A 14478-nucleotide genomic window follows, 5' to 3' on the forward strand; every position below is an offset into this window, starting at 1 on the left:
CCTGTGTGATCTCACCTTTTCTCTCTGTGTCTGTGCAGAAAACACACAGACAGCAGGGAGGGGATTCTCTTGCCTCCCTCCTGATTTACCACTTCCATTTTTTTTAGCAAACAGCCCATGGAAAGGAATCCTGTGCTTTTAGAAGATGACCTACAGCAGTGGGAGCAGTGCCAGCATTACCTGTGTTTCTAGCATGCATTAACCGTGGAGAGTTTTGTAAGGCCTTATCAACATCATCTGAAGTCAAATGTGGAAGAGGAGCTACAAAACAAAACAAAAAGCAACACCAAAATGTAAAAAAAAATCGTGAATTATCTTTTTAAACCATATTTTCCCCTGACAGGATTGCCTGAATGCGAATCTATCAACAGCCTGCAGTTTGGAGGGAGGTGTGTGGGCTACAGGGTAAATTAGGGCATTCATTTATCCAGTATCATCATTTATTGTTATGAATGCACAAAATTTCTGGCTGGTTATTGACAGTGTGCGTGTGGAGGAGACTGCACCGCACTGGTGTTGCAATGCTTGGTGTTTTTTTCTCTAAAAACCATGTTCATTTTAACTTCTTTAAACTTTAAACTTTAAATTTTCCTCAAGCTTAGGTGAAAGCCCTCAATCCAGGTAATCCCTAGTCCCTTTTTTCCCACTGAAATTCTAGCCATGCACTACAGTTCATTTGCATTTGGACTTCAGGGACTGTTCCTTTTTTTCCATAATTTACAGAATTTTTTTCTTATTCAATTCAGTTGAATCTTCCCGGTCCTACCCAGAGTGCAGCAAACTGCTGCCAGTCCTTAGAATCATGCCTGGAATTCACTTTATGAATCAATGTTTGCACTCTCGTTTAGTTAAAATGGAAAGAAATGAGTATGTGACCAGAAAAAACATTAGCACTGAACCCCATGTGATTTTTCTTCCTGCTCAATAAGCTTCAACTCAATTTTTCTCTGAGAGGGATACCTAGAAAGAGTCACTAATTCTTCTCTTTGATAAACACGAGTGAAATTAATGGGAATCTTTCCATCAAACTCAACAGGATTTGGGCTCTTAGGAACAGCAACACTTGCAACAGACATTTGCAAACCCAATCACTCGCAGCGCTAAATCCAGGACTGGCTGCAGGCACGACGGAGGGCTGGCTTACTCTCTCTGAGGTAGTGTAGGTGTGACAGGAGGATGTCTGCATTGTAGCTGGGGGTGAGCCTCTGGAAGTCATCCTTGGTCATTTTGCAGAGCTCCTTGCCGTCGATGTTCTGGAAGAGCAGGATGTCCACGTCCGGCAGCCCGTACTCCTTGACCGCCCACTCCAGCCACTGGCGCACGTGGTCAGTGCTCCACAGCGTGGGGTCTGCAGGGGCCACACACAGCATAAAATCAGGCAGGGAAGGGGAATTCTGAGGCACTGGACCCGTGCAAAGTAATCCCCCCCTTTACTGACTGCTGGAGGAGTTAATTTGGTGTGCTGAGTGCAAGGGAGAACAATTCTAGAGAGCTGTGAGCTCTGAGTGTCAACAACAAAGCCTCGAGCTGCAACAAGAGAAATACAGGTTGGATATCAGGAAAAAGTTTTTTACAGAAAGGGTGATAAAGTTGTGGAGTGGCTGCCCGGGGAGGTGGTGCAGTCGCCATCCCTGGTGTGTTTAACAAAGCCTGGATGTGGCACTGGGTGCCAGGGTTGAGTTGAGGTGTTGGGGCTGGGTTGGACTCGATGGTCTTGGAGGTCTCTTCCAACCCAGTGATTCTGGGAATTCTGTGATTCTGTGAGTGAGCTCCTTCTCCCACTCAGCTTTTCTGCCTCATTGTTTTTAGCTCTTTCTAACAGAGTTTCTGGCCCACTGACAGCACTGCAAGCTGGAGCCGAACAAGTTTCAAAACTCTCTGTTCAATCCTTTATTCAAGTGAAATCTCCACTTGTGTTGTCTAGTAGCATCTTTCTTGGGTACAGGCTAAATAAGCACTCACAGATTCAGGCAGTTCATTCACAAACTAGAGTGGGTCTCTAGCTAATAATATTAGAATATTAAAATATTCTGCTTTTTTTTTTTTCCCCCGCCTGCTGTGTTGTACATTGCTACACCTGCATGAGTTTGTACTCATTACATGAAATATTGGCAAAACCATCTGGGGAAAAAGAGCCCCAAACAGTTGAGATTTCTAGCAAAATGTTTTTTTAATGAATCCTTAGTATTAATTTAAGCTTTTTTTTTTTTTCCCTCTAAACTCCTCATTTTCTATTTCCCTCCCATTCTATTTTTCCTTGTTTTGAGTAAGGAGACAACAACATGAAGGTCCCTCAGCTCATACCATGAAGAATTGATACTTTGAGCAGAGAAAAGATTAAAGCCAAGGGGAAAAAGTTCTTCTAGACTTTCTTCCTTGTCATCTTAGTGACTCTGTGATTTTGTGATATCCTCAAGGCTGAGAATGGAGCACGTGGAGGTCAACTAGCTCCTCAGGCTCATCCCATGAAAATCTGGGACATGAATGGCAGCCTAAATAGCTTTTCTATGGCTTAACTTCAGTGCCATTCCCTCTATTTTCACTCTTTTTCAGGCTGGTCTGAAAGAGGTAGAGACCTCCTGAATTCCACCAAATAACACTTGAAATAATGCCTCCATCTGGTATGAAAGAAGCAGGAATCTAGAGAGATACAAGTCTGGTGATAAATCTTAGGTCTGGATGAGACAGTCCACACCTACAGCAAAGAACTCTGAGAACTTCAGTTTTCTTTGAAGTAAACAACCAAACACCAGGAAATTTACCCAAATATTTTCATTATGTCTGTAATTTTTAAATGCTCCTTAGTTATGATAAATAGAAAATTACCACAACTGGAAATGTGAATTTTACTTCTAACTTGGCGACATGACTTGCACACTGCCTTTGCAATAATCAAAACCAGCTGATTTTTGCCCATTTATTTCTTCGAGTGACCTCAAAATGGCAAGGCTGTGACCACCTTGCTCCTTGATAGTCATTCAAACCCACCTCAAAAACACCTGCAGGACTACACAAAATAAAAAAAAAAATCCCTTGCTGAGCTAGCCATGCTAAGAATTACTAAAGGTCTTTTTTAAAAAAGTGCCAAACACCAGGAGGAGAAATGTTTTGGAACATTCAAAAGCTCTGTATGTCAGTGTTGGCAGGACATTTATTATTCAGAGCATCACTGTCCTGTCTCCAGAGCAGAATTGACAATACCATTGCAGAGGACACTGCAACAGATTTGTCCACACCTTTCTTGACAAATAACTGAAATAATCACAGCTTGCAAAATTGGCCACAGTCAGTACTCTTGCACGTCCAAGCAACTGAAAAACTGTAATAATATTAAGCAACATGGCAGAGGCAGAAATATTTCACACAAGCACCTCTCTGCTAGAGAGGAACCAGCAGCAAAACATTCCCTCCTGGCTGCAGGTGTTGAGTTTACCCTGTGCATATCCTGTGGTGTAGGAACACCCACAGGTGCCATGATGCTGTGACTTGGAAACAGGCACGCTAATTATTCTGCAGGATATTCCAGATTTGTTTGGAACACAAGGCAGCCAGAAGTGACAAGAAGGCAGCAGCAGCCTTCTTGTCCCATCAACTGTTGAATCCCACAGCCAAGCCTGCCAAGGCTGACCGAGAATTTCTCAATTGTGCTCTTACATTGCAGTGGAGCTGTCAGTTTGCTTATTAAAATGTTTTATGCTGCCCAGACTCAAGGGATAGCCCACATCAAGGCTCTTCATGCCCTGTTTGATCCCACAGAAGCTACTTTTTGGTATTTTCAAAGATAACCTGTGCTACAGTGATCCTTTCTCTCTCTCTCCCACACACCCTGCACCAAGGTTGTCCAAGGGATAAGAAATGGACGTGCTTCTTCCTTTTGCTCACTTTAGGGTGAAATCCTCCAAAAAGGAGCTACAGGAGTCAGATAAGATCTGAGTGCCTCTTATCAGCCCATTCTGCTGCTGAAATGGGAAGAACAGATTGAGGAGGTGTCCTCACTGATCCTCCTCAGCTCATTCTCTCAATAACCCCTACAAATTACTGCTCTTTTCCTCCTGATCACTACTTTTCTCCAAACCCTCTCAAATAATCTTAGTGGGCTTGAGGGAAATGTAGTTTTTTTAGCTTGCAATTTTGGTGTAGAGGATCTAACCTGCTGGCACAATGACTCTTCGTTCGTTGGTCGTCATGTTTGGGGGTGGAATGTGCTTCTCTTCCATGTAGTTTCCATAGTTCATCCCGACACTGTCTGAGCTGCTGACCATTTTCCCTCCTTTTGCCACACTGCAGTCATCTGGAGAATTCCTAGGCAGACAAGAAAGGTGTGCTTCCATTATTATTCCAGTCCTTATTAATATCACTGGCAGAGAATCACCTGGAATGAAATGGAAAACTGGGACTGGAGCACCTGGAAAACCCAGTTCCCCCCACCCAGATAAGATTCCTTCACTTGTCTAAAAACATCAACAAGTTTCAATGGACCATATATTTATTTCTATTACCAAAGGATCAGGCTCTCATATCTCTCCAGAAATCATAAATACTAATAATTTAACTCCAGACACAGAATGGAGGCTTGGTCATGAGCTTGTTCAGCCTGGTGGCTGCAAGGAGCTGCATTTCCCTCTCCAAACATCTCACAGACAACTGGGAAACACAGCAATGCACTTATTGCATATTTTCTGGGGGAAAACTATTCTTAGTTGCCATTGTCCAAGCAGTCCCAAGGCTTGGAGAGCTGCCCACCTCCACTGCCATCGCTGTTCCACACTTCGTGTCATGCAATGTGTTCACATTTCTACGTAAGGCTCACAAAAAAAAAAAAAAAAAAAAAAAGGAACATTTGCCAATGATTCAAAATACCACACGCATGACTGGAAAAACCTTTCAGCTCCTGACTAGCTCAGTCTCCATGGTACTGCAGTCAAGACAGGGAAATCTGCAGAGGATCTGCAACCAGACACCTCTTTAATTTTGGCTTTGCTTTCTGAATAGAGTCTTTAGGTTTAACATCCCACAGGGGGTTCCCTAATGGCATTTTAATTGCATCACAGTTTTCTTTCTGGCAGACACAGACATATTTGTCCCTTAATTTAATGTCTACAACGTGTTTCATCAGAGGGAGAAAAATTGTTACAAGAATCAAAATAAAGAACTCAGCCATGGGGAATACCTTTAAATGTAAAGAGTTTGTTTGGCAAGGGAAGAAGGGTGTTAGCTGGGGTTTGGTTTCTTCAGCAATACCTCATTACTAACAAGCTTTCCTTTAGTCCTGCCATTTAACTCCTGAAATTGTGCTGTGGTCTCACTAAACAAGAGGCAAGTCATAGATTCATGGAATCATGGAATTTCACAACGGGTTGAGTGGGAAGGGAATTTGAAGATCACTCAGCTCCATCCCCTGCCATGGCAGGGACACCTCCCACTGCCCCAGGCTGCTCCAGCCCCAGTGTCCAAGCTGGCCTTGGGCACTGCCAGGAATCCAGGGGCAGCCCCAGCTGCTCTGGGAATTCCATCCCAGCCCCTGTCCACCCTGCCAGGGAACAATTCCTAATTCCCAATCTCCCATCCAGCCCTTCCCTCTGGCAGTTTAAGGCCTTTCCCCCTTGTCCTGTCACTCCAGGCCCTTTCCAAAGTCCCTTTCTGGTTCTCTTGGAGCCCCTTTTAAGCCCTGTGACTCAGTTGTGTTGACTGCTCAGCACTACCATGGTTCAGGACCTAATCCAGTTATAATTCTCACATGAGTGCTTTAAGAAAACAACCAGCACTTGGAAAGCTGAAAAATTAGTGAACATCTTAAAGACTAAAAGAAAATATAAAGCATAGCATTATTTTTTCTATGCAGTATTTCTACTAATTTTACCCTTCTGTGTTAAGGTAGATATTAAAGAAAAAAATCAACTGCTGCTGACTTTCAGTTAAAAAATAAAATATATCACAGACATCATTCAATGGTTGGCAACATCATCTTTAGGAGAAGGAAGAGGGCCTTCAGTGTTGCCTGGAAAATGTTTGGCTTCACACACTTTTTCCAGGATGCCTTTAAAGACATCCCCTATGAAATCTGCCATGTGTAAAAGCCCTGCAACTGCTCTGTCAGCCCCAGGACTGAAAAACAACCACGAGGGAAAACACAGTCAGCACCTGCCACTGCGTGGTGGTGAATTCAGCCCTTCCTCTCACAACCAGAGCACTTGGGCAATATTTTCTCAGGTTTAGTTTTGCTCTCCTACCACACACCACTAAATATAACCCTGGGGTGCAGCCCATTTCTGTCCAAACAGAGCAAAACAAAGCTGCTTTTTCTTTCGGACATAAACTCTGAAGGAGAGCTTTTGTGATGATTCCTTGTGGGTGAAATGATGCCTTTTTCTGCTTCCCTTCCACAAATACAAATGGCATAAATGTGTGAGTGAGTCTGAACTTTAAATTATGGACATTTGGAAACATCTTCCACCAGCTGCCCTTATACCTGTGCAGATGTGGACCCCAACTCTCAAAAGCAATTCTGTTACAAAGAACTATTTGGCCCATACTCTGAATTTTTAGGAAACAGAGAGCTAGCAACATCCTTTAGTTTAACTGGCACAGTTATTTAATTTTGGGTTTTTTTTCTGGGGGAAGAAACTTGGGATAAAGGGACTCCAAAGTGAAATATCCCATCAGTAGCAGCCTACAGCACTTCTACAAGCAATGGTGCATTAAAAACACTCTTGTAAACACTGAGCAGTAAATGATGTGGAAGATCCAGTAGCACAGAGCTTTTGGCAATCTGACAGGGCTTCTGAGATGGTTTTCTGATCTGAATATAAACACACAGGGGTGGGGAAGAAGATCATAAATTAGTCATAACTTTTCATTAAAATCCAGAAGCAGATGGTCAAGAATTTTGTCCCTTTAGCTCACTGGGTGGACAAGCAAATCCCCCATCCATCAAATCTCCTAAGGCCACGCTTAATTTCAGGCATGGAATCAACTCCATGGGATTTAACAGGACTACTCTGGTACTTCAAATTGAGTGTGTGCCCTAAACCACTGAGCCAGGGCTTAACTCAACTGCCTGGAACAAACTTCTACAGTACAAAAAGCAAAACTGAACATGCAGGCAGACGCTAGAAAATGGTGTTTCTAGTGCCCAGAACAACAAGAGAGTGATTGTCTACAAAGAGGTTTTTTTAGGACTTTCTGTGAGTCTGCTTTATTTCTGTACCACCGGGGGAACAAGGTGGAAAAGCAGCTTTTGGAAAGTGTCCCCAGAATGAAGGGTGCAGCTCTGCAGTGATTCATCCCCAGCTCCAGGTCTGAAATGAAACCAGAGATGTTTTTCTTCACGGCTGCCTGTTATTTTTGCCCTTTGTAAATATACTGTGTTACACCTGGAATTTACAAAAAAGAAAAATATTAAAAAATTAAAAAGAGGTAAGACTACACACAGTCATGATACCCAAGAACACTTTGTCCAGTCTTGAGCTGATAAATGTCTGCTGAGGAAGTATTTTCTCCTTGGACCTGAAAGCCTCACCTTTATGCAGGGTTACTTAAAATCAGGCTGATTTGAGAGTTAAATTTATCACCCATTCCTATCGAAGCTGACTGGAAATTTGCCAGTCATTGGCTCTGATGAAAGCAGATGTAAGTTCATAAATAAGTGTATGAAACACATTTTTTCCTTTTCACTATGCTACTATTTTCCTCAGGTGACATAAAACACCTGTGCTGTGCCAAAGTGCAAGGTGTCAGAGAAATTCAGATTAGGAATCAGCAAAACCCTACATATGTCACTCCTGTACTATAAATTCCTCTGTTCAATATTTCTGAGTTTCAGAGTGAAATAAATGAGAAAAAAAATGTATTCTCCAAATATCTACATGTCTTCACAAGTTTATTTAGCAAGCACAGCTTGGATGACAGGGCTGCTAAAAGGTCAGCTCATACTGAGGGCACTGCAAAGTTTGCTCAGGCTCATCCTCATTCACTGCAGCCACTCAGGTGGTGGTAAATTTGGCCAGTGCTTCCTCCCCAGAGAGTTTGTCACTGAAAAAGCAGCCTGTGAAGAAAAAACCTGAAACTTCCCTGAAATTTATTACTTTGAAGTACACTGGGGACAGCCAGGTGCTCCCAGGTGAGAAGGAGCCTGCGCTGAGACTCTGAAAAGCACATTCAGGGTGGTTTTGGAGGCCTCAGCACTTGTCAGAGAATCCCAGAATCCCAGAATGGGTTGGGTTGGAAGGGAACTTGAAGATCACTCAGTGCCACCCCTGCCATGGCAGGGACACTTCCACTGTCCCAGGCTGCTCCAAGCCCCAGTGTCCAAGCTGGCCTTGGGCACTGCCAGGGATCCAGGGGCAGCCCCAGCTGCTCTGGGCACCCTGTGCCAGGGCCTGCCCACCCTTACAGAGAGGAAATTTTTCCTAATATCTGATCTAAACCTGTAATTTTTCACTTTGAGGCCATTCCCTGTGTCCTGTCCCTGCATCCCCTGGAAATTGTCTCTCTCCAGCTTTCCTGGGGCTCCTTCAGGCCCTGCAAGGCCACCCTGAGCTCAGCCCAGAGCTTCTCCTGTGCAGGTGAACAATGCCAGCTGTGCCAGCCTTTCCTCCCAGCAGAGCTGCTCCAGCCCTCTGCTCATCCTGGAGCCTCCTCTGGATTCCTTTTCAAGACTTCCTGTGAGAGCAAAATTTCCCAGAGACAACTCCAGCACAACAGAGGCATGAAAATGCCAGAAAATTCACACTGGTTGAAATATCCCTGGGTGCTCCCACAGGCTCTTGCCCAGCTGCTCAGTGACCTGGGCTGGGGAGCTGTACACAAAGAATTAAATAAATGGGTAAGTAACTGGAAAAGGGATGGCCAGGGTGGGAACAAGCTGCCAGGTCTGTGGAAGGCAGGCAAGTCCCTCAGAAACACACCACTGGCCAAAGCTGCTTAAACTGGTGCTGAAACCACGCTGACAGTCTGCTAATCTTTGCTGTAAGGTGTCAAAAGCAGTCCTAAGAAGACAAAAGAAAAAAGGAAAGTGCAGTCCCCCCATGGCCACTCAGTCACGCACTGCTCTGCTCCATGCAGGGCTTTGCAAGGTGCAGCAGCCCCAGCAGCCATGGCCAGGGGAAGGGAATGGGGCATCCCCCTGCAAAGAGAGCACCCAAATACGGGGTGCCCTGGGCTCGGTGGGTGCTCAGGGTTATGTGGGGCTGGCCCAGGGTCACTCAGAGATTGGAGGCAGCTCTGGCTCCTTTCTGCTGTGACAGGGCTGTTGGCTTTCTGTAAACACAACAGAAGGTGCTTTTTTACTGAGCTGTACACACAGCAGCCGTTCATCTCCAATCGAACAACAACTCTGGCTAATCCAATCTTTTCATTTTCTTTTTTATTTTCTTCCCCTTAGCTTTCCCCAGCTATCCTGCAACCCACAGCTGCTTCCAGCCTCAAGGCCATGGTGGCAAATGCAGGCAGTCAGAGTCTGGCTCACTAGAGGCCAGTCAAGCTATAAATATTCCCAGGCTGGCTCTTTGTGCTCCCAGTATGGGGAAACAGCTGGTTTAAGTTTGACTGCACGTTGTCATTTCTCCATTAGTGCAAACACTTCAATATTTCTTACGTGTCAGGTTGGAGTGAAGAAAGGGAAAGCAGGGAAGGGGGTCACGAAAAGCCAAAGCTAAGAAATGATGTTCTGTATATACATAATTTACAATTAGATTGCTGCCTGGGACAAGGCTGAGGTTTGACATGGTGATAGCTAGGCCAAAGCCACAACGACTTCCCAGTTGGCCTATAACTTTCAGGACCTATTTTCTCTTATTTTCCTTTTATTATTTTTATAGAAATTCTATTATGATGGTAATGGATTACGTTTCTCAAATTGTATTTCATTTCAAGAGCTTTTAAGGCTGTTGTATTTGTGGTTTCATAAAATATGAAATACCAGGAGATGGGGCCCTTCCCAAACCACATGTGCCTTCTTTTGTGGGCAGGGATCATATAGAAAGTTAGGAAAATAGAGCGTGCCAGGCATAAACAGAAGTGACATCTTGTATGGAAACCATAATCCCCCATGTCTGTGGAATGTCTGCTGATTTTCATGATTAGCACTAAGGGGCTGTGAGGGTGCAAAATGCTAAAGCTCCACGATTGGCCACTTTTCCTTACCTTCTGTTTTGTCTTAAAGAGCTGTTCCTAAACTTTAAATACTGAACAACCCCACTGATGCTGCCCTGATCAAAATGAAACACCCACTAATGACAGGGCAGAGGAGAAACCTCACCACCAGCTCTAAGTGCTCTGGACACAGTAAATAGGAAATAAAAAAGCAAGGATGGCAACAATCCTAAATAATGACAGCAATCACAACTCTTGTGGGGTCCTATGTCATTATTTGAAGATTATTTTTATATTTCACTGCCCATCTGAAAGCCTTTGGTTGCTGGGAATTCAGTGGTCAATCCCAAATGTAGCAATGATAATTATGAATGAGCCCATTATCCCGGACTGGAAAGCTTCTTATTTAGCACCTGCCAGCCCAGCAACCCCTAAAAAGCTTCCAAAAAAATAAAATAGTTGTAGCATTAGTTAGCTGAGTTTGTTTTTCCCCTTGGCAACATGTTTGCCTCAAGAACAGAGCCAAACCATGCCCACACAGACACGCAAGTGCTCGTGTTAAGCTGGTGGATTTTCGGGGCAAAGAGGAGCTTCTTGAAGCAGTCACACATCCTGACTTTGCCATTTTTCCAGCTTGGTAGGCAGCCACTCCTCCAACCACCCAGTCAGTGGGAAAAAGATTTTCAGTCTGAGGTAATCAATGTCTTCTTACCCAAAATTAATAATATTTTACAAAGGCAGCTCCAATAAGGAGAATCATCCTTTTAGGACACATCTCCCAGCTCTGCCCTGGGCTGCAGTAGGGGCTTAATCTGCTGGTGATGCCTTTTCTTTAGTTTTAGTATTAAGAGTTAGATATGGTTAAGAGATAAAGGCTTTTTATTTTAGTATTTAACAAGGATTTTTATGGTGTAATAGTTTGTTACGGTGGAATATGTTGAAATGTATATATATCGTAGATTGCATATAGAATTGTATAGATTTTGTAAATTAGCATATTTAACAAAGATGTTTTAGTGAGAGGCTTAAATGAATAGCGTGACATTTTTCTATTTTAAAGGTGTTTTTATAGATAGGCTTAATTTCAGTTTATATGGTATGTTTTAGAGGGGGCTTTGGGAGACAACATAAGGTTTTTTGGTTTTTAACTGTGAAGTTTTTAGGATGTTTGGTTTTTTGGCTTAGTAGAATATTAGGATTATGTTAAGATATTAGGTTTAAAGATTTACAAGTATGTATGTTAAGGGTATTGAGAATATATAAAAGGTAGATAAAAAGAAAAGGTAAAAAATCATCATGGCATCACTGGAGACAATCCCACGGCCTGATGGGGGCTTTGGGCCAGGCTTATTGTTTAGTCTGAGCTGAGGTTTCCCAGGAATGCCAGGCTGGACGCCGGTGCTGCGCCACCAGATGTGGTGGGGACGTGGCACCGCGCCCCCGCTGTGGGATTGTGCTCCAGGGCTGGAAAAAGCCTTGGGAAAACAAGTGATGTCAGGGGGTGGATGCACATCAGCCCTGTCCCTCCCCAGGCTGGGCGCTCACCAGGTGGGGGTCAAGAGGATGGGGCCAGAATTCTCAGTGTCAGGACGAGGAGCAATGGCCGTAAACAGAACCACAAGAAGTTCCACCTCAGCAGGGGGAAGAATTTCTTTACTCTGTGGGTGGCAAAGCACTGGAACTGCTGCCCAGGGAGAACAGGGAGCCTCCCTCTCTGGGGACATTCCAAAGCTACCTGGGTGCATTCCTGAGTGTCCTGCTCAAGGTGACCCTGCCTTGGCAACAGGGATGATCTCCAGAGGTGCCTTCCAACCCCAACAATTCCACGATTCAGTGATTCTGTGGAGCTGCTTAAATGCTCTAATTAGAACCACCAGTGTCACACCATGACACAGAGGTGCCTCCTACAGCTTTAAAGCCTGCCAGCCTGGATCCTGGGAGCAGGATGGACCTCTTGGAATACAGAGCTCCACATGGATGGATTCTCCCTCCCCAGTGCAGCTGTCACACATCCTCATAGTACCAGGTACCTCAAGGGCTCCCCATTCCAATTTGCTGGCTTCTGTAGCACAAAGAATCTACTTCTCAGGAGACTTTACATGAAGGGAAAAAAGAAAAAAAACACCAGCAAAGAAACTCAAGCTCACCCTGGACTCTGAAAAGTCCTCCAGTGTGTCAGACATTCTGAACCCAGAGAGTACAGAGGCTCTTTGATGAAAATTCAGACAGTTACATGCAAAGAAAAATGGTATTTCCCAAAAGAGCCAGCACAAAAGATGTATTAAGTGATAATTTCATTCTCAAATGGTTTTCAAGCAACAACTGGTAGCACTTAAATCAACATTTTGCACATGATTAAATCCTAAGGACAACTAATTATTTCTGGCATTTCTTTAAAACTTCTCTATCAGCCAAGCTGATGTTGGAAAGCTTCTGCTGTGCTTTCACTGCAGTTAACTCTCAAAATACTTCTACAATGAAATCATCATGCTGCTCATGGCAAGAGAAATTTATCTGTGGCCTGAATAAGACTCTCTCTTCCACTTCTGCCTGCCTGAAAAAGATGGATTACCTATGGTAAATGTCATTATTCCAAGCTACCTTTGTGTAGTGCCACCCATGGGCACGGCAAAGCCCCGTGGGTGAGTGTATTCCAAGATCACTGGCAAATCCATGGATTTATAAATGTTGTTTAAGCAGTACCCAGAGCCTCATGAGAGCATTTCCACGGAGTGAATTTCTCCCTAAATGCAGGACATGAATTGCACTCAATGTGGTAGAATTGCTCATGCCTAATTTGATGGAATACATAAAGGACAATAAAAAGCAAAGTACCAGTGTGGCATATGCAACCTCCAGATTTATATTACAGGGTGAATCTTTTGGCCTGACCCAGGAGCAATAAATAGCAGCAAACAGGATTGTTACATTCAGGTGAAAGATTGACTGTAGGGTAGCACAAAAGGTCTCATTAGATTTATGTACCTGGGAGGAATAGAATTAATGTACTTAGAGAAACTCCATTTGATACCACCTGTGAAAACCTGTATTATACATGCAACAACAGCCAGGTAAATGACAGCTTTAATTTAAACTTTTCTTGCTCTATTTAATTTAAGGTGAGCCCCCAGGCTATATTTTGTGGTGCTGGGCTGCGGGGTTTATCTTGAAAAACACTGTTATTGTTAAAGAAAAGTGGGTAGCTAATCCCTGTGCAGCACACTGAAAATAACCCTCTAATTTCATTCTAATAGCATTTCTCTGGTATTCACAGGAATGCCAGCTCTGAGACTGTTAAATTTTGGAATTTAATGTAGGGCAATTACAGCCAAAGTATGCCTGGGGAAAGTCCTAGCAGAGGGGGCACATTCCTTCTCTGAGTAGGTGCTTAACTGGAGATGTCTGAGGGGTTCAGTATGCTCCCAAAATTTTATACCCTCCTCCAAAGCACAAAATATATGGCCAGGAAGCACTGACACAGAGAGAAGGGAGAGCTGAACAGCAAAAAATTGCAAAGTTAATTTCTCCCTGGCCACCCACTTTGTGGGATCTCATTCCCTGCTTTGCATCCTGAATTATTCAGATCCAGGTGCCCACGTGAGAGGACAGAGGATACCCTGGAGATCCTCGGGGCAGCACTTGCACAGCTCTGCAGTGTGGGGTCATATTTTAGACTCCTCTGGGACAACTCAGATTTTAAAATGGGTCTAAACAGAGCAGGTACAGTTTTAATAAAAATGAAACGCAGCTCCAAGCACTCCAGGTACTGCTTGTGGTAATATTGAACATGCAAAGCATTTTTTAAGAAGTGAGGAAATATTAGAATTTAATTATATCATTTAAGGAAGTAAGTTTATGGACTGCAAAGGAGGGCAGTGGGGAAGGCTTCTGCAGAAAAGAAAATGCAAAGTAACTTACAGAAAGGCAAGGTAGCACAATCTGATGTACACTTTGTTTTCTCTAAAACTGGCAGGAATACCACATTTCAATTCCCAGAGTGTAAGAACACGACATATTACATACACACATGTATGTGAGATTTAGAAATGCCACAACATATTTATTTTTGTTAATTGGCAGTGTTCGTTCTCCATTAAGAGTGTAGTATTAAGATCTATTTTTTCAGGCCTGTGTTAGGCCCTATAAAATAAAACTCTCTGATGAAATAAACAGTGCTTCTTAATGACAATTATTTTTTAAGTTATTTTTGTGTATAGTATGAGCATGCAATATTTTTTGTTCTTCTGCTAATCTTTTTTTTTTAATAGCTTGTAAGCAATTTTTTTTTCTTTTTCAGCAAGTCATGCCTTAGGAAATGTATCAAAGTGTAAATTTTCCTTGCTATCTCCATTGAGGAACTCTGCACTGATCTTTCAACAGGGAAGG

The 14478-nt window shown here is 43.4% G+C and overlaps 1 protein-coding gene across 4 annotated transcripts in view; it reads right to left on the minus strand.

Moving 5' to 3' along the window:
* The window catches only part of ERG (ETS transcription factor ERG), a 139603-nt gene that overhangs the window by 14406 nt on the left and 110719 nt on the right, over nucleotides 1-14478 (minus strand). For 3 of the 4 annotated variants that reach the window (XM_053969919.1, XM_053969918.1, XM_053969921.1), the window contains 3 exons: nucleotides 4151-4302; nucleotides 1145-1348; nucleotides 181-261 (listed from right to left, as the gene is read on the minus strand). In XM_053969919.1, the coding sequence (XP_053825894.1) occupies nucleotides 181-261; nucleotides 1145-1348; nucleotides 4151-4302 (437 nt within the window). The remainder of the gene's footprint in view (nucleotides 1-180; nucleotides 262-1144; nucleotides 1349-4150; nucleotides 4303-14478) is intronic. The other variant, XM_053969922.1, reaches the window with a different exon arrangement.

The sequence above is a fragment of the Vidua macroura genome, chromosome 2 (assembly GCF_024509145.1).
Source record: "Vidua macroura isolate BioBank_ID:100142 chromosome 2, ASM2450914v1, whole genome shotgun sequence".
NCBI classification, from domain to species: domain Eukaryota; kingdom Metazoa; phylum Chordata; class Aves; order Passeriformes; family Viduidae; genus Vidua; species Vidua macroura.